Raw genomic sequence first — 20743 nt, 5'->3', positions numbered from 1 at the left:
GGTCTAAAGAATAGAACAAGCAAAATGCAGCACTTACCTACTTACCACAACGGGTCTTATTATTAGGTTAGAGGAGGAGGGCGGGTGGGATGCACTACCTCTGTAGTGCCTCGGGTTCCTTTCCTGCGCGCTTTTATAGGGAAAAAAAACCTACCCAGGTAAGCTTGTACTACACCAGCTTCCGGGTCCGCTCCGCGCTTTTTAAAAAAAAAACTTTCAAATTTAAACCGTTAAACAAACGTCACCGAGCCTTCAAGCAGCCACTGCCAAACAGCCCTTACCTGCTCCGCTGAGAGAGTGAGGAATTATTTTGGAGGAATTCAAAACTTCACTGCCTGAAGTAGTGGAACTCATGTGGAAGAGCAGAGAGTTAAAACAGCAAGGTTAACAGCTGAGGTGGCTGATGATTATGAGCTTGTCCATAAAACATGGTTTGGTTTCCAGAATCAATTTCAGTCCCTGAGGGATAGAAATTGGGGGCAAAGAGAAATCCTCCCGTGGAAGGGGAAAGGTAGATCTTAGTGAAGATCATAAGGATAACTTATCACAGGTTTTAGGTTGAACTGATGGTCACTAGGAAAGTGTCAGTTTATATGCAAAAGATAGGGTGGGGGGGAGGGGTAAAGAGTAAACAATAGGTGGGGATAGAGCCCAGAAAGAGCAGAACAGTTGGACAGTGGAAAATGAACTTGCTAGGAAGGTGAATAACTGTTAATGGGGACTGTTGGTGTCTAACAATGGATTGTGTGTAATAACAGACTGTGTTAACAAAGCCTGGTTTGGAGGTGTTGGGGTAAGGACATGGGAGAGCTCAAGCCCTAAAGTCATTGAACTTGACTTTGAGTCCAGAAAATGGAAGCTAGCCTTGGCTAAAGTGACTGTATCAATCCACCTGCTGCAGAATTCAAACAGGCTGCAGCTGCCCACAGACAGTGTGTAAACAAACCTGGCAGCTGCAGACCCTACAATACACACTCAAAAGGTATTGGTGTTACTTTCAGTAACAGATTAGCCTTTAAAAGCAAGGTTTAGTGGACCTTATCAAATTGAGAAGAAATTGAGTGAGATGAACTATTTGATAAGGACTCCAGACAGGAAGAAATCTCACAGAGTGTGTCATGTAAATATGCTCAAAAGGTATTTTGATAGGGAAGGAAAGCAAGAGGAGAAGGTGTTAATGATTACAACACAGAAGGAAGAATCAAGTTTAGAGGATTCTGAGTCGGACATTCCTCAAATCAAATTGGACAATGAGGAAGTTGTCAAAGATTGGGATAAAGTATTGAGTTACCTTACACAAGAAAATTGAAATGACCTGAAAGAGTTATTTCTATCACATGGGGAGATATGCAGAAATAAACTGGGAAGTACTAATCTAATTGTGCATGATGTAGAAATACGAGATGTTGTTCTGATTAAGCAACATCCTCATGGGCTTAACCCTCTAAAGTTGGCACAGGTTCAGAAGGAGATAGAGCGCATGCTCCAAGATGGCATAATCGAAGTGAGTTACAGTGACTGGAGCTCACCCATAGTCATGGTGCCAAAGCCAGATGGTACCCAGTGATTATGTGTGGATTATCACAACGTCAACACCGTTACAAAGACTGATGCATATCCAATTCCACGGTTGGAGGACTGTGTCGAAAAATTGAACCCGGGTCTCTGGCGCTGCGAGGCAGCAGTGCTAACCACTGTGCCACCGTGCCGCCCTAACTGTGTCGAGGACTGTGTCGAAAAAGTGGGACAAGCAACTTACATTTCTCAGTGGGACTTGCTCAGAGGCTACTGGCAAGTCCCTCTGTCGGAGACAGCAAAGGCAATTTCAGCTTTCATCATACCAAATGGACTATATCAGTTCAAAGTTATGCCATTTGGTATGAAAACTGCTCCAGCCACATTTCAAATACGGACTAATAAGGTCATTGCCAGATTACCCAACTGTGTGGTGTAAATTATGACCTGGTAATTTTTAGTCACTCATAGAAGGAACATTTACAGCATTTATCAGACTTGTTTGATTTACTTCGGAAGGCAGGCTTGGCGGTAAAGCTAGCTAAAAGTGAATTTGCCAAAGCCCAAGTCACCTTCCTGGACCATGTTATTGGACATAGACAAATGGCCCCATGGGATGTGAAATCAAATGTAATTGGGGAATTTCCCACACCGTAGATGAGAAAAGCAGTACTATGGTTACAGGGTTGGAGTAGATTTTACTGAAAGTTTGTGCCGAACTTTAGCAGTGCGGCTGCTCCACTCACCAAATTGTTAAAAAAGGGCAAGAGGTTTCAGTGGACAGCGAACTCTCAAAAGGCATTTGACAGCCTAAAAACTGTATTAACCACTGCCCCAGTATTAGCCACACCAGATTAAACAAAGTCTTTCAAGGTGACTATCGATGCCAGTGATGTGGGTGTCGGTGCTGTACTCCTGAAGGAGGATGATGAAGGGATAGAAAGATCCAATGGGCATTTTTTTTAGAAAGTTAAAGGTTCACCAACATGAAATATTCAACGGTGGAGAAAAAGACTTTAAGCATGGCGTTGACATTACAACATTTCAGTGTTTATATTACTAGCAATGCATCTGAGACAATTGTATACATTGATCACAACCCATTGACATTTGTGGAAAAATTTACAGACAAAAATGCCAGACTGTTTAGATGGAGATTGTTGTTGCAGCCATTCAGTTTGACAATTGTGCATGTGGCAGGTCACAAAAACGTGAATGCTGATTCATCATTGAGATTTGAATGAGATTCAGAGGTGTTCGGTGCTGGGTGTACTACGGCCTGAATTTGTATGTAGTTGTGCATGTTTGCATGTGTACAGTTAGTATAATGTATGTGTGTGTTTTGGACTACTAACCAGTTTGTTTTTGAAGGGTTTTAAAAATGAAGCCATCTTTTAGTATTGATGGGTTTCTTTTAAGAGGGGAGGTGTAACAAAGCTGGTCCTTTTTTTCTAAAAGCTGTTCCTTTTCTCAAGGATAATGTGCCCTTGTTTTTTTCTAGAGGAGTCATAAACTGCTCCTGGTGCTGATTAGACTGGAATGGTACAGAGATTAAAGGGTATTGAGAGGCCTTTTTGTTTGCTTGTAAACAGATGAGATGTCAGACCAAAGTGGTCATGTTTTAGAAGTGATCTGTATAATGAAAGAGGAGTGGTCAGCTCTCTATCTGAGCAGTTCAGTCCAGAACTAGTTAGGAGTTCAACAGTGAGCTATGTGGAATCTCTCTCTCTTTCTGCCCTTCTAACTTCAACCTGTAAGTATCTGTTCCTTTTTTTTAACTGTGTTACAAGGAGTTTCCTTATTGGGACTGTTGTGTATATTGGGAACAGCATAATTATGTCTAGTTTGGATAGACTGAGTTCTGTTGGGGTTCTTTATACTGTTTTTCATGTTTCCTTGTCTAATTTTGTGAATAAATTTTTATCTATTTTAAAAACTGGTAGTCAGCCTTGCTAACTTACTCTGGGTACCTTTCACTGTACAATTACTGAAACAAATTGCAAAGGTATGGTCTGGGCTGCCTGCTTAAGAATGTTTTGAGTGGTCTGGCCTAGTCCATAACACGTGATCTGTTTATGGTTAATTGGATATGTGATCTGATGGTTAGTCAGACATGTGATCTGTTTATGGTCAGTTGGAGCTGTGATCTGATTGTCAATTAGAAGTGAGGCCTAATAGTCCTATGTGCAAGTGTTGGGCAGTCAGACAAGAGATCTGATGGTCAGTCACAGGTGAGGGTTGATAGCTAGTTGACTATGGAAACTGATGATCAGTTGAACATAGGAGCTGGTAATCACTCAGACATGAGATTTGATGGTCAATCAGGGGTAAGTGTGATGGTCATCTGGTGATCAGTAAGAAATGAGAGTCCTAGTCAGTTGGACAAGACATCTGAGTGTCAGTCAGACATGAGATCTGATGGTCAGTTGGGCATGAGGGGCGATTTTCAGTCAGACATGAGATCCGATGGCAATTGGGGCATGAAGAGCAACGTTCAGTCAGATATGAGGTCTGATGGCCAGTAGGGCATGAAGGGCAACGTTCAGTCAGATATGAGATCTGATGGTCAGTGCGGCATGATGGCCGATTTTCACTCAGTCATGAGATCTAATGGCCAATGGGGCATGAAGGGCGATGTTCAGTCAGATATGAGATCTGATGGCCAGTGGGGCATGAATGGCAACGTTCAGTCAGATATGAGATCTGATGGCCAGTGGGGCATGAAGGGCGATGTTCAGTCAGATATGAGATCTGATGGCCAGTGGGGCATGAAGGGCGATGTTCAGTCAGACATGAGATCTGATGGTCAGTGGGGCAGGAAGGGCGATGTTCAGTCAGATATGAGATCTGATGGTCAGTGGGGCATGAAGGGCGATGTTCAGTCAGATATGAGATCTGATCGTCAGTGGGGCATGAAGGGCGATGTTCAGTCAGATATGAGATCTGATGGCCAGTGGAGCATGATGGGCGATGTTCAGTCAGACATGAGATCTGATGGCCAGTGGGGCATGAAGGGCGATGTTCAGTCAGACATGAGATCTGATGGCCAATGGGGCATGAAGGGCGTGTTCAGTCAGACATGAGAGTGATCGTCAGTCGGACATGAAAGCGATGGTCAGTCAGACATGAGAGCGATGGTCAGACAGACCTGAGAGCGATGGTCAGTCAGACATGAGAGTGATAGCAAGTTGGAAATGAGTGTGTGGACAGTCGGACATGAAGCGATGATCAGTCAGACATGAGAGTGATGGTCAGTCGGACATGAGAGCGATGGTCAGTCAGACATGAGAGTGATGGTCAGTCTGAAGTGAGAGTGATGGTCAGACAGACATAAGAGCGATGGTCAGTTGGACATGAGAGCGATGGCAAGTCGGACATGAGTGTGTGGACAATTGGACACGAAGCAATGATCAGTCGGACATGAGAGTGATGGTCAGTCAGACATGTACGTTATGGTCAGTCAGACATGTAAGTTATGGTCAGTCAGACATGAGAGTGATGGTCAGTCAGAAAGGAGAGTGATGGTCAGTCAGATGTGAAAGTGATGGTAAGTCGGAAATGAGAGTATGGGCAGTCAGACATAAGAGCGATGGTCAGTCAGACATAAGAATGATGGTCAGTCAGACATGAGGGTGATGGTAGGTCAGAAATGAGTGTGATGGTCAGTTGGACAAGAGAGATGGTCAGTCAGACCTGTCAGCGATGGTCAGTCAGATCTGGGATGTGATGGACAGACTGGCATGGGATTTGATGGTCAGTTGGATATGGGACCTGCTGCTCAGTCAGACATGAGAGTGATGGTCAATCAGACATGAGAGTGATGGTCAGTCAGACATGCGAGTGATGGTAAGTGGGACATGAGTGTGATAGTCAGTCAGATATGAGTGTGATAATTAGACATGAGAGTGATAGTTGGACATGAGAGTGATGGTCAGTCAGGTAGACATGTGATTGATGGTCAGTCAGACATGAGAGTGATGGTCAGTCAGACATGAGAATGATAGTTAGACATGAATCTGATAGTTAAATGTGAGAGTAATAGTCAATCGGATATGAGCGTGATGGTAAGTGGGTCATGAGAGTGATGGTCAGTCAGACATGAGTGTGATAATCAGACATGAGAGTGATAATCGGACATGAGAGTGATGGCTAGTTGGAAATGAGTTTGTGGACAGTCGGACACGAAGTGATGATCAGTCAGACATGAGAGTGATGGTCAGACAGAAAGAAGAGTCATGGTCAGTCAGACATGAGAGTGATGGTCAGTCAGACATGAAAAAGTTGGCCAGTCAGATATGTATGTTATGGTCAGTCAGACATGAGAGTGATGGTCAGTTGGAAATGAGAGTCATGGTCAGTCAGACATGAGTGATGGTCAGTCAGACATGTACGTTATGGTCAGTCAGACATGTAAGTTATGGCCAGTTAGACATGAGAGTGATGGTCAAACATGAGAATGATAGACATGAATCTGATAGTTAGTTAGATGTGAGAGTGATAGTCAGTCAGATATGAGCGTGATGGTCAGTCAGACTAGTCAGACATGAGAGCGTTAGTCAGTCGGACATGAGATTGATGGTCAGTCAGACATGAGAATGATAGACATGAATCTGATAGTCAGTTAGATGTGAGAGTGATAGTCAGTCGGATATGAGCGTCATGGTCAGACAGACTAGTCAGACATGAGAGTGTTAGTCAGACATGAGTGTGACACTCAGCCATGAGTGTGATAGTCAGTCGGACATAAGAGTGATGGTCAGTCAGACATGAGTGTGATAGTCAGACATAAGAGTGATAGTTAGACATGAGTGTGATAGACAGTCAGACATGAGAGTGACAGTCAGTCGGACAGGAGAGTGATGGTCAATCAGACATGAGAGTGATAGTAAGTGGGACATTAGTGTGATAGTCAGTTTGACATGAGTGTGATAGTTCATTGGACATGAGCGTAATGGTCAGTCAGACATGAGAGTGATGGTCAGTCAGACCTGAGTGTGGTAGTTAGACGTGTGTGATAGTCAGGCAAAAATGAGTGTGATAGACAGTCAGACATGAGAGTGACAGTCAGTCGGACAGGAGAGTGATAGACATGAGAGTGATAGTCGGACAGGAGAGTGATGGTCAATCAGACATGAGAGTGATAGTACGTGGGACATGAGTGTGATAGTCAGTTTGACATGAGAGTGATAGTTCATTGGACATGAGAGTAATGGTCGGTCAGACATGAGAGTGATGGCCAGTTGGACATGAGATTTATGGTCAGTCAGACCTGAGAGTGATGGTCATAGAACATAGAACAATACAGCACAGAACAGGCCCTTCAGCCCTCGTTGTTGCACCGACCTGTGAACTAATCTAAGCCCATCCCCCTACACTATCCCAGACATGAGTGTGATAGTCAGTCAGACATAAGTGTGATAGTCCGTCTGAGATGAGTGTGATGGTAAGTTGGACATGAGACTGTTAGTCAGACATGACAGTGATGGTCAGTCAGAATTGAGAGTGATGGTAAGTCAGACATGAGAGTGATGGTATGTGGAACATGAGCGTGATGGTCAGTCAGACATTAAACTGGTTGTCAGACATGAGTGTGATGGTCAGACATGAGTGTGATAGTTAGACATGTGTGTGATAGTCAGGCAGACATAAGAGTGATAGTTCGTTGGACATGAGAGTGATGGTCAGTCAGACATGAGGATAATGATAAGTTGGACATGAGAATGATAGTCATTTGGACATGGGGGTGATGATCGGTCAGACATGAGCGTAATGGTAAGTGGGACATGAGCGTGATGGTAAGTCGGACATGGGAGTGATGGCCAGCCAGACATAAGAGTAATGGTTACTTGGACCTGTGCTCTGATGGTCAGCTAGATGTGTGCTTTGATTGCCAATTGGCCGTGAGAGCTGGTGGTCAATGAGATATAAGATTTGATTGGCTGTGTAATATGCAGTTTGTCATGGCCAGTCAGACAGATGGAGAGATCAAATGGTGAGTAGGACATTAGGGTGATGATTTGTCTAAAATCAAATCTGATGACCAGTGAGACTTGAGAAGTGATAATCAGAAACGATATCTGGTCAATGTCAGGCATGAGAATTGATAGCCAGTCAGATGTGAGCACTCATGCTCTGTTGGCCGTGAGATCTGATGAGTGTAGTGGTCAGTTTAGATGAGATCTGATGATCAGTTTTACATGAGATGAGATGGGCATTTAGACATGTGATCTGTTAGTTATCTGGACACAAAATTTGATAATGGTCAGTGATGTATGCGATCGGATGATCTATTGATGCTGAGATATGTAGAATGTTATTCGAATGTAATTGCAAATTAATTGCATCTAATTGCAAATGAGACTTGAAGTTTAGTTTGAAAATAAATCCATGCTTGCTGCTATTGTATATCCCATTCAGTGTTCTTTGCCATTCTGTTGGAGAAAATACATTGCTTGAACAAGGCCATTTTCCCGCATCGTTACCAGAACAGGCTTGCCATGGCAACCAATCTTTAGGAAATTCAATGCAGTAAATTTGCATAAAAGCTGAGGGCGGTGGAAGCTACAGTATAATTCCTGAAAAAACATTACCAAAAAATTGCACTGAACTTTACACTGACCTTCCGTTAGTGAGTTGAGTCAAACATTACTGCAAATCTCATGTAGCTGGAATGTGAAAACTGATATAAAATCCTGAAATCTGTGTAAAGAATGAGGAGCAGTCGAACTTCTATATTTGTCACTTCTTGCTTTATGAATGAAAATTAACATTCCAAACTATCGCACCGTCCTTCATGCACACTTGGTAAGTTGGTTGGTTGTGCTGTTGATGATCAGCTAGATGTGAGTTCTGATGGTCAGTCAGACACAAGATCAGGTTGACAGGATATGTGCATTAGTAGATGAGACATGGAGGACTGTGTGCAGTTTTGGGTTTCTTGCCTTAGCTTGGATAATATTGTTTGATCAGGCTCAATGAGCTGAATGGCCTACTCCTGTTTCTATGAGATTAAATGATTGGATATGAGATGGGTTGATTGTCAGATGAATTTTCATGGAAATTGACATAAATTAGGATTGATTAGGCCCAGTTTTTGCCCATGCCTGCAATCCAAGGATGGCTGAAGCATTGAGATGGTACACTTCCAAGTAGGTTGGGATGTAAATTAGAGCCAGTGCATGTTTACAGTGTATTGGAATATGCACTGGTCTGTGGTGGGGTTGTACTTGTAATACACTTGCAGGTCATAAATATTTGTTTATATGGAATAGTTTGCAATGAAATCCAACCTGGGGCTAAGTCAGTAACATACAAGAATCTCATGACAACTGGTTCACAATTGTTTAAAGGTGGCATGCAAGTCAGGATGGTGAGTGGCTTGGAGGGGAACTTGCAGAGGGTAACATTTCCATGGATCTGTTGCCCTTGTCCTTTCAGATGGCAGTGATTGTGGGTCTGAAAGGTACTGTCTAAGGAGCCTTTCAGAGGTGTTCCTGACAGATGGTACACACTGCTGCGATTGATAGCAGAAGGAATTGCTTTGATGAATGTGATGCCAAACCAAGTTGGCTGCACCCATCCAGGCAAGTGGGGAGTATTCCATCATATTCCTTCCTTGTGCTGAGTAGATGATGGACAGTTTTACGGGAGTCAGGAGGTGGATTATTTGCTGCAGTATTCCTCATTTATGACCTATGTTTGTAGCCACTGTATTTATATGGCTAATCCAGTTCAGTTTCTGATCAACTCCCAGGATATTGATGGTGTGGGATTCAGTGATGCTAACACCATTGAATGTCAAGGCGCGGTGGTTAGATTGTCTTTGGTTGGAGATGGTAATTCCTGAGCATTTGTGTGACCCAACTTGTTACTTGCCACTTGTCAGCTGAAGCCTTTTTGACTCTCATCTCCAACATCTGCAGTCCTCACTTTCTCCTGAAGCCTGGATATTGTCCAGGTCTTGCTGCACTTGGACATGGGCTGCTTCACTTTCCGTTGAGTCACAAGTCATACAGTCGTAGAGGATATGGCACAGAAGAGACCCTGTGGCCCATCGATCTGTGCTCACTATGTACACTAATCATGCTTTTTGTATATGGGACAGAACTGGGAAATTTACACATGTCAGGAAGATGCCAGTTTTGTAGTTGTACTGAAACATCTTGGTAAGGGATGCTGCAAGTTACGGAGCACAAGTTTTCAATCCTATTGCCTGAATGTTGTCAGGGTCCATAGTCTTAGCAAGATCCAGTGTTTCCAATCATTTCTTGATATCGCATGGAGTGAATTTAATTGGCTAACAACTGGCTTCTGTGATGCTGGGGACTTCTGGAGTAGGCCAAGATGGAACATCCACTCAGCACTTCTGGCTGAAGATTGTTGTGAATACTTTAGCCTTATGTTTTGCACAAATGTGCTAGGTTTCCCCATCATTGAGGATAGGAATTTCTGTGGAGCCTTTTCTTCCAGTCAGAAGTTACATGATGCCAGGTTATACTCCAACATGTTTGGTTGAAATTACAAACTTAATGAGCAATGCTTTTAACTGTACTCCTGTACTTTACTTGAGTACACGTCACAATAAAAATCAAACCAAAAAAAACCAAAGTTATGTGGTTTGCCCCTAATTAAGTCATGCTTTTGCAAATGCGTATAAATCCTATCCCTAAGAATTCTCTCCGATATCTTCCCAACCACAGATGTGAGATTTACTAGTCCATAATTTCCTGGGTTATTTCTGTATTTTCCTTCTTGAACAGAGGAACAAATTTAGCTGTTTGCCAGTCAACAGGGCCCTCTTCAGTGGGCATTTAGGGTACAAAGATCTTGCTCAAGGTGCCACCTATGTCCTTTCTTACCTCTCTCAAAAACCTGGGGTAGGTCCTACTGGGGTCTGGGGTACTGATGCAAAACACTCATTTAGGATCTTGTCCATATCCTCTATTTCCAACCACAAGCTCCCTCCTTTATCCTTGAGTGGTCTTACCCTCTCCATAGTTATCCTCTTATTTTTAATTTCTGTTTAAAATGCCTTGGGATTTTCTTTCACTCTACTTGCCAAGAACATTTCATGGCACCTCCTATCTCTCCTAATCTCCTGTTTACGTTCTTTCCTGCTTTTCTCATATCCCTCATGGGCCCTGACCGATTTTAGCTTTCTTGACCTTACATATGCATGTATATGTTCACATCTGTATACATTTACACAATATACTGCTAAATATAGTGATGTCTAACTTTTCACTGCAGGATGCCACAATTCCAGCGAATGACCGAGGAGACTTTCTGTACTGTCTATTAAGAGCTCAGGATGACCCAAAAGCTCGTTATAATCCGTATGATCTGCAAGTTGTTTCTGCAACCAGAGCCAAATCGTACAAACAATACTGGACAATTAGTGCATCCTACGTATCCAAGGTAACAGAAATTTTTTTATCCCTTTCGCTGTACTTTGAGCATCTAATCTTGCATCTGACCTCTCTTTCAAAATCATTGTTATCAACCATCCTCCCAGATATGATTACACTTCATCACTGCATCTTCACTGCTGCTACCTTCAGCCACTGCACAAATAACTTCTTGGCCTTAATGATTCCAATCTCTAACTGAATTCAGCAGATTTTCTCTCCTTTAGTCTGAATTTTCTTGTTTATTTGGGGAGGGATTAATGGCATGTAAGCTGCTGGAGTGAGTGTAAACTTCTCTCATGTAATTGTCTGCTCTTCAGCTCATTCATTATTCAACTGGCCACTTTGGTGCCCAGATTATGCATTATGGACTCGGAGTGCAGAAATATTTGTCACTGTTGGGATTTTGCAACATTGATACATATTTAAACCTAGCCCCATAGCACTTCAGGTGCTGCAAGCCTGGAACTGACCCTTATAATGGGATTATGCACCATTTGAACTCAGCAATTGGTGCTGAAATGGAAGCTAGCATCCTGTTTCACTGTGACGGACCGAGAGATGCTGTTGGATGGAGTTATCAAGAGAAGGGCAATACTGTTTTCTCTAGACCACCAAAGGAGGCCAAGATACCAGGCAGAGCCAGGCTGGATGCAGGTAGTTACTTGAGTCAGTGAAGTATCCTGGGTGAAAAGAAATGGCGAGCATTTTTGAAAGAAGTTTAGTGACCTTCAGTGCTCCACAGGGGTAAGTGGCACCACCACCTTCTTCCTCACACTCTCATTACTCACTTTAAGTCTGTTGTAGCATTCACCTCCCACCAAGGCTTGTGGACGGCAACTCTGACTGCAGCATGCAGCATGTTCACTGAATGGCTCTTTACTCACCTCTTCCTCCCACATGACTCCAATCCTTTCTAGCCTCTGTGTGTTCTATTCACTCATTCAGTCAGGGCATTCCATCATGCTTTTGTCCCTGCATCACGACTAATGCTGCTCCCATCATTCTCAATCCCTCCTTTTGTCAGATTGCAGGAAAAACTCTCTCAAAACTGGGCTGAGAGGGCCACAACAGGTGAAGCGGCGGTAGACAGTAAGCTCTTCACCTTGTATCAGGAGAAAATGCTGCAGTCATTCAGAGAAGTGGGTCATGGAGATCTCCATGAGCAACCAACTGATGAGCTTCATTGTGCTGTACTGTGCTGTGCTAGTCGCTCTCCCATTAAGACCAGTACCAACTCACTCTTACTTGAACTTTTTACCCCCATTTCACAGGTAATTCTCAGTTTTTGAATACTAGTGGAGAAGGAATCCAGTTCCATCCACATTTGGCCCCATCCCTGAGGAAGAAACCACTCAACCCTCAGAGGGTACACCAACACGACTTTCACCTGCACCCTCCACTAACTCAGACTATTTCATCTCAATGCGTTCTCCATCTAGCTTATACTTGGGAGCACAGTCTGGTGAGCACAGAACTGACTCCTCTGCAGTTGGTCAGGGTAGAACCATCCCAGCTTGCTTTTTATAAAATTATTCACTCAGGAGATATGGGCATGGCTGAGGATTTAGTGGCATTCTAGGCCATTTTAGAGGTCACTTAACAGTCAACCACGTTGCTTTGGTCAGGAATCACATTTAGGCCAGACCAGGTAGCAGCAGCAGATTTGTAACCATAAAGAACTTTAGTGAACCAGGTGAGGTTTTACAACAATTGGCAATGGTTACATGGTCATCACTAGACAAGATTTTTAAAATTCAAACTCCTCCATCTGCCATAATGGGATTTGAACGCATGCCCTCAGAACACTAGATGTTCTGCATTAGTTGCATAGTGACATTAGTACTACAGAATAGACTCTCCAGTGAGTGGACTGCCAGAAACCAGGAACTAGCTCAGCCCTCGCTAGGAAATGGTCTCAACTATTATTGAGTCATAGAGTCATACAACATGAAAACAGACCCTTCGGTCTAACTCGCCCATACCGACCAAACTAAACTAGTCCCACTTGCCTGCATTTGGCCCATATCCCTGTCAAATCCCCTAAGAATCTTCTATGCTTTAGTAGGGACACCTCTCACTCCACTATATTCTAGTGAGTACAGGCACAATCTACATAACCTCTCCTCAAAAGAAAACTCTTCCATACCTGTGGCACGGTGGCTCAGTGGTTAGCACTGCTGCCTCACAGCACCAGGTTCCCAGATTTGATTCTCAGCCTCAGGTCTGTGTGGAGTTTGTACATTGTCCCCGTGTCTGCGTGGGTTTCCTCCCACAGTCCAAAGTTGTGTAGGTCAGGTGAATTGGCCATGCTAAATTGTCCATAGTGTTAGATGCATAGTTAGAGGGAAATGAGTCTGGGTAGGTTACTCTTTGGAGGGTTAGTGTGGACTGGTTGGGCCGAAGGGCCTGTTTCCACACTGTAGGTAATCTAATCTAAACCTTTCCTCTTCATTTTCCTGTCCAAATGTCTTTTAAATGTTGTATCTGATCTGCATCCACCGCTTCCTCTGGCAGTTCATTCCACATACAAGCAACCCTCTGTGTGAAAAAGCTGTCTCTGAGGTCCGTTTTAATTTTTTCTCGCCTCACCTTAAAAATATGCCTTCTAGTTTTGACCCCTCCCCCACCAACTATAGGGAGATGACCTTTGCTATGCACCTTATCTATGCCCCTCATGACTTTATGAAATTTTGTAAGGTCACCCCTCAACATCCTACACTGCAGTGAAAAAAAAGTCCCACCCTAACAAGCCTTTTCCTATGATTCAAATCCTCCACCTCCAGTAACATCCTGGTAAATCTTTTCTGAACTCTCTCCTATTTAATAATATCCTTCCTAAAGCTGGGCAACCAGAAATGTACACAGTACTGCAAAAGTGGCCTCACCAACATCATGTACAACCTCAACATTACAGTTTAATGGTCTGAACAATGAAGGCAAACGTACTAAATGTCTTCTTAACCACTCGGTCTACCTGTGACACAACATTCAAAGAACTATGTACCTGAACCCCTAAATCTCTCTGTTCAACAACACTAATAACTTTGTCAAAAACCACAGGGAGGCTCAGCAACATCAGGCAGGCTTATCATAGTCAGTCACCAAACTGGATCAAAGGATTGAGGATTCACCAAAGTTCTTAATTCCATGTTGGTTTGGCATGCATGTGACCACAGACAGGCTGGCACCACCATGGAGGTCCTGCACAGTCAGTGTCTGTGGATTTCTGCCTAAATGTACACTCCATCCATTGGAACTTTAACCCTCCTTCCTGTGCCCTTTCCTCTCAGAATGACAGGATGCGCAAGCACCCAGACAGAGGAGGAGCCACACACAGGTCCCTTAGAAACGTTATCTCAGAACATTCCAGAGGTGCCCAGCCTCGCTTCTCCCCAACTTTTGCTTCCAGGCCAGAAACATTAACAACAGATCAGCTCCTTCCACTCCAGCCATGGACATCAAGCCTGAACCCTTGCAGAAAGAGAGGGAGAGAAAGAAATTAATTCACGGAGGGCAAACAGCAACACTGGTAACACCTCATTGTAAAAGAGCTGTTTAGTAAATATCTGTTTACTGGCACTCAGGAAATGTCTGCTCCAATCTCTTTGTCACTGTTGGACCTGTGAAGTTGCAATACATTGACTTATGAGTATCCTCTTCAGGCCCCCAAAGTATGAAAGAAATTGTAATAGATAAACATTCCTTATTTTCTGTTTTCATCTTACTTTTGATATCTGAGTCCCAACAAAATAATTATCTCTCTCACCTTGGCTGTTCTGCCTGGTATGATCCTAATCTTTAGATTAGATTAGATTACTTACAGTGTGAAACAGGCCCTTTGGCCCAACAAATCCACACCGACCCGCCAAAGCGCAACCCACCCATACCTCTACATTTACCCCTTTTAACAACACTACGGGCAATTTAGCATGGCCAATTCACCTGACCTGCACATCTTTGGACTGTGGGAGGAAACCGGAGCACCCGGAGGAAACCCACGCAGACACGGGGAGAATGTGCAAACTCCACACAGTCAGTCGCCTGAGTCAGGAATTGAACCCGGGTCTCTGGCACTGTGAGGCAGCAGTGCTAACCACTGTGCCACCGTGCCGCCCACCATCTCTGCTCCCTATGGTCATATAATCAATTGCCTCTATCCTTTCTTCTCTTCCAATAGCCCATCCAAATATCCTTCAAAATCCCCTTCCTGAATCGGCTTTCTATTCCAGTTTATATTTGTTTATCTGTCCTTATCCAGTCCCTGAGTTCATCATGTTAATGAGACCCACCTTCTGTTTCCTTGATCCATGTTCCACAAAAGCTACTGACGATCCAACTTTGTCTCCTTTGCTCCCTGATAGTTGATAGTGTAAAGTGTTGTTCCTCTTTCCTTTGCTGTCATGGCATCTTTCATCAAAAAGCTAACCTGTGACCCCATGGGCCTTGCAATCTATCTCTCCATCACCACCTTTCCAACGCCCTTGAACTTATTGCCTGGGAGTCATACCGGAGGATTGGAGGGAGGTGAATGTTGTTCCTCTTTTCAAGAAGGGGAATAGGGTTTTAGGGGACCAGTCAGTTTTATGTCTGTGGTCAGCAAGGTTTTGGAAAGAATTCTGAGGGATAGGATTTATGACTATTTGGAAAAGCATAGCGTGATTAAAGGCAGTCAGCGTGACTTTGTGAGGGGCAGGTCATTCCTCACAAATCTTATTGAGTTCTTTGAGGAGGTGACGAGACAGGTCGTTGAAGGCCGAGCAGTGGATGTTGTGTATATGGACTTTAGCAAGGTACTTGGTAAGGTTCCCCATGGTAGGCTCATTCATTAATGTCAGGAAGTATGGGATACAGGGAGATTTGGCTATCTTGATGCAGAATTGGCTGGCTGACAGAAGGCAGAGAGTGGTTGTAGATGGAAAGTATTCTGCCTGGAGGTCAGTGTTGAGTGGGGTCCCGCAGAGCTCTGTTCTTGGGCCTCTGCTCTTTGTAGTTTTTATAAATGACTTGGATGAGGAGGTTGAGGGGCGGGTTAGTAAATTTGCAGATGACACAAAGGTTGGAGGTGCCATTGATAGTATCGAGGGCTATTACAGGCTGCAGCACGACATTGACAGGATGCAGAGCTGGGCTGAGAAATGGCAGCTGGAGTTCAACCTGGATAAATGTGAAGTGATGCATTTTGGAAGGTCAAGCTCGAATACTGAATATAGGATTAAAGACAGGATTCTTGGCAGTATGGAAGAACAGAGGGATCTTGGTGTGCAAGTACATAGATCCCTAGGTACAAAGTGTCCTAGTTTTAAGGTATTAGGAAAAAGGTATAGAGGAGACATCAGAGGGACAGGCCACTATAAATGCCGGAGGAAACACCACAGAAGCACTTCACAGGAGGCTCCCAAGCACTGAGGATGTCACCTAGACAGGGGACGAAACGTTTGCAACAAAAACTTCCAGCTCGGCGAACAGAACCACAGCAACGAGCACCCGAGCTACAAATCTTCTCACAAACTTTGAATAGATATTCCTGCTCATCCATCTCAACATGTCTGCAGTGGAGATGTGTTGGTTTAATGATCATGTCACTGGGCTAGAAATGCAGATATCCAGGATAATGTTCTGTGGACTTGGGTTTGAAACCCACTGTAGTACATGGCAAAATTTCTGCACAATAGTATTTGAAACTAAATTTGTAGCTGGTCTATGGGTGGCTATATAGCTATTGTCAGTTGTTTTAAAAGCCCATGTGGTTCTCTTCAATTAAGAAAATCTGTCATCCTTTCCTGGTCTCGCCTGTACACAATTCCTGATCCATAGCAATGTGGTTCACTCTCTATTGCCCACTGAAATGGACTCGGGTTCAATGCCCACATCCCATAGAAGAATAAATAAATAAAAAGTAACATGTTTATTATAATCCCAGTTGATGTTATTATTTGACAAATCAAATCCCAGACTAAAACCTGGCTTAATAGATCAAACATTTTTCAAATATTTTTAAAAAAAGAAACATTTTTTCTTTTGAATCTTACAACAAGTACAAAACCAAACAATTCAAACCAATATTAAAAAACAAACCTGCTAATTACATAAATAAATAATAACTATTAACTAAGCTTAAAAAGGAAAATCTTAATAATAATAATGATAATAACCATAACACAGCTCAGCAAAACAAAACAATAGCCCTCGATCATCAAGCACATAGGTTTATACATATTCATATGTTTGTAGTTACATAGAATTGCCATGGCTACATAAAGGCTCTTACTAATATGGCAGACAAACTGTCCCCAGGTAGTCCAGAAAGGGCTGCCACATCTTATCGAAATTCTCCTTTTTATGGTGCAGATGACACCAAAATTGAAGGTGTGGTGGACAGCGAAGAGGGTTACCTCAGATTACAACAGGATCTGGACCAGATGGACCAATGGGCTGAGAAGTGGCAGATGGAGTTTAATTCAGATAAATGCGAGGTGCTGCATTTTGGGAAAGCAAATCTTAGCAGGACTTATACATTTAATGGTAAGGTCCTAGTTAGTGTTGCTGAACAAAGAGACCTTGGAGTGCAGGTTCATAGCTCCTTGAAAGTGGAGTTGCAGGTAGCTAGGATAGTGAAGAAGGCATTTGGTATGCTTTCCTTTATTGGGCAGAGTATTGAGTATAGGAATTGGGAGGTCATTGGTTAGGCCACTGTTGGAATATTGCGTGCAATTCTGGTCTCCTTCCTAACGGAAGGATGTTGTGAAACTTGAAAGGGTTCATAAAAGATTTACAAGGATGTTGCCATGGTTGGAGGATCTGAGTGACAGGGAGAGGCTGAACAGGCTGGGGCTGTTTTCCCTGGAGCATCGGAGGCTGAGGGGTGACCTTATAGAGGTTTACAAAATTATGAGAGGCATGGATAGGATAAATAGACAAAGTCTTTTCCCTGTGGTCAGGGAGTCCAGAACTAGAGGGCATAGGTTTAGGGTGAGAGAGGAAAGATATAAAAGAGACCTAAGGGGCAACATTATCACGCAGAGGGTGGTACGTGTATGGAATGAGCTGCCGAGGATGTGGTGGAGGCTGGTACAATTGCAACATTTAAGAGGCATTTGGATGGATATCTGAATAGGAAGGGTTTGGAGGGATATGGGCCGGGTGCTGGCAGGTGGGACTAGATTGGGTGGGCATGGACGGGTTGGACTGAAGGATCTGTTTCCATGCTGTACATCTCTATAACTCTATGGCTCATACTCGTAAGAAAGTCCAAGGGGGTATGCTCCATGACCAGCTTACGCCAGCTGTTCAGCCCTGGGGGATTTTCTGATACCCACCCTCATAGAATGTCCTTTCTGGCACAAAAAGTGAGGATATTGAAAAGCCTTTGTTTGTGTTCATCTAATGAAAGTAAATTAACAAAGCGAAGAAGAAGAAACACCGAGCCCATCTCCACCTCTGTCCCCAAGGCCTTCTCTATTTTACCTGCCACAGTGCTCCAGTATGCCTGCAGTCTGTGGCAGGACCAAAGACAACGATTAAGGAAGCCTATGCTCACTTTACATTTAGGACACATTGGAGATGCTCCCACTTTAAATTTAGTGAGGTGGTCTGGGGCCAGATGGACCCTGTGGAGAAATTTCAATTGCAAGGCATGTGTCCCATTGCAAATCGAGATCCTTCTTGCATTTTCCCAGATATCCTCCCATATTTCAGAAAAGATCTCAATGCCCAACTCCCTCTCCCATATCTTACAGAGCCATTCGGTCTCATTTGAGGGACTCTCTCCCAATACATGATAAGCGTTGCTAACAGATAATGTACCCTCAGCACTCTTCTCCATGTCGGACCGATAATGATCAGTTAGCAGTGTGTGATCTCTTTTTGTGTCAAATTTCTAATTTGAAAGAAACAAAAGAGGTCCCTGCTTGGCAATTCATATTTCTGAGATAACTGGTCAAAAGACATCAGTATGTCTCCTTTGAATAAATAAGCCAGGCAAGACACGCCCCAAACTGCCCATTGTTTAAACCCAGAATCCATCATCCCTGGCTGAAAGCTCAGCATACCCACTATGGGTGTCAAAAATGATGTTTTGGCAATATTGCTCTCACCCTGACACATTGCCCTCCACGCCTTGACGGTATTGATGATATTGGACTATGGCAATATACTTTAACTGTTCTCATTTTGTTTAAGAACAGCAGGTTAAGAAGGGGGCATCTTGCCTGAGATACTTCGATGTCCAACCAAAGTGAGTGAAGGTTCCCCACCCCGGGCCCAACCACTCACATAAGATAGCAATGAGCTTAACTGTTAGTTTCTGATATCTGGGAGGCCCACTTCTCCCAGTCTGTAAGGGAACTGCAATTTAGTCAATTTAATTAGGGGGTGCTTGCGATACCAGATGAAAGCACTGAATCAGCCATTCAATCTTCTAAATATTTGCTTAGTAAAAACCAGAGGAATCATTCACATAGGATACAGCAGGTAGTGCAGAATGTTCATTTTAATGAGGGCTATCTGACCGAACCAAGAGATCAGAAGCACCTTCTATCTATGAAGGTCCTGCTTGATTCTGTCGAATAAATGGGAAAAATTGGCTTTAAATGGTTGATCAAAAATGGGAATAATAAATATACCTAAGTAGAGAAAGCCCTCCTGTGACCATCTAAAGGGGAATTGAGATCCGTCTTCAGAATCAGACACGCTCAGGAGACCACCCATGGCCTCTGACTTCGCAAAATTGTTCATTCTGAGTAAACTTTACCCACAAAGGCAAATTCTTTATAGAGATCAGGCACTTACTCCATACCCAGCCTCTGCATACGCTGTGCACTCTCCTGCAGCTCCTCAACTTTTCTTGGGGCTTCTTTTACGACTTTCACTAATGCCACTGGCTTAGCTTCTTTTATGATATGTTTTCCCACTGTGCCTTTTTTAAAATATCAGCACTATGACTTTACGTGTCCCACTTTACCACAGCGGAAAAACCTGAGGCCTTTCACCTCCATTCCACCCTCTTGGGCTTCTTTTTTAACCTGTGGTAAACACTTACCAGTGTTCCCTACTCTTTTTTTCATCGTGCAGGATCTCCCCTTCTCCCAACTTCTATCCCTCACAGGATGAAATTCTTGCCGGAAGCTTGTCTTATGCACCAATGAGTATTCATCTGCTAACTCTGCTGTCTTCTCACTTCCTGAATTTTCTATTCATCCACGTGGATTCTTATCATCCCTGGAAGTGAGTTTTTGAACTCCTCCAGCAGAATAATCTCTCTTAGAGCCTCATAGGTCTTATCTATTTTTAAGGCCCACATCCATCTATCAAAATGACTATGATTATTTTTTTTGAACTCAGCATAAGTCTGATTTGGTTCCTTCTGTATGTTTCTGAACCGCTGTCAATACACTTCTGGTACCAATTCATAAGTGCTTAAAATAGCCTGTTTGATCTCTTCATAATGTCTGCACCCCTCATCTGACAGCGCTGCAAATATCTCATTAGCCCTGCCTACCAGTTTAGTCTGAATTAGTGTTATCCACAAGTTCTCAGACCACTCCATCTAGGCAAAAGTGAGGACTGCAGATGCTGGAAACCAGAGTTTAGATCAGAGTGGTTCTGGAAAAGCACAGCAGGTCAGGCAGCATCCGAAGAGCAGGAAAATCAACGTTTTGGGCAAAAGCCCTTCATCAGGAACAGAGGCAGGAAGCCTCCAGAGTGGAGAGATAAATGGGGGCAGGAGGCTGGGGAGAAGGTAGTAAAGAGTATAATAGGTGAAGGGGGGTGGGGATGGAGGTGACAGGTCAGACGGGAGGGTGTAGTGGATAGATGGGAAG

The 20743-nt window shown here is 43.5% G+C and overlaps 1 protein-coding gene across 1 annotated transcript in view; it reads left to right on the top strand.

Annotated features, from left to right (window-relative positions):
- Positions 1-20743, top strand: part of LOC122540190 (dynein axonemal heavy chain 6-like) — a 472579-nt gene that overhangs the window by 39278 nt on the left and 412558 nt on the right. Inside the window, exon 4 of the mRNA XM_043675544.1 lies at positions 10765-10932. Within this exon, the coding sequence (XP_043531479.1) occupies positions 10765-10932 (168 nt within the window). The remainder of the gene's footprint in view (positions 1-10764; positions 10933-20743) is intronic.

Source organism: Chiloscyllium plagiosum, chromosome 3 (genome assembly GCF_004010195.1).
Source record: "Chiloscyllium plagiosum isolate BGI_BamShark_2017 chromosome 3, ASM401019v2, whole genome shotgun sequence".
In the NCBI taxonomy this organism is placed as follows: Eukaryota; Metazoa; Chordata; class Chondrichthyes; order Orectolobiformes; family Hemiscylliidae; genus Chiloscyllium; species Chiloscyllium plagiosum.
The sequence above is the reverse complement of the archived record's forward strand: the minus strand, read 5'-3'. Positions and strand labels throughout refer to the sequence as shown.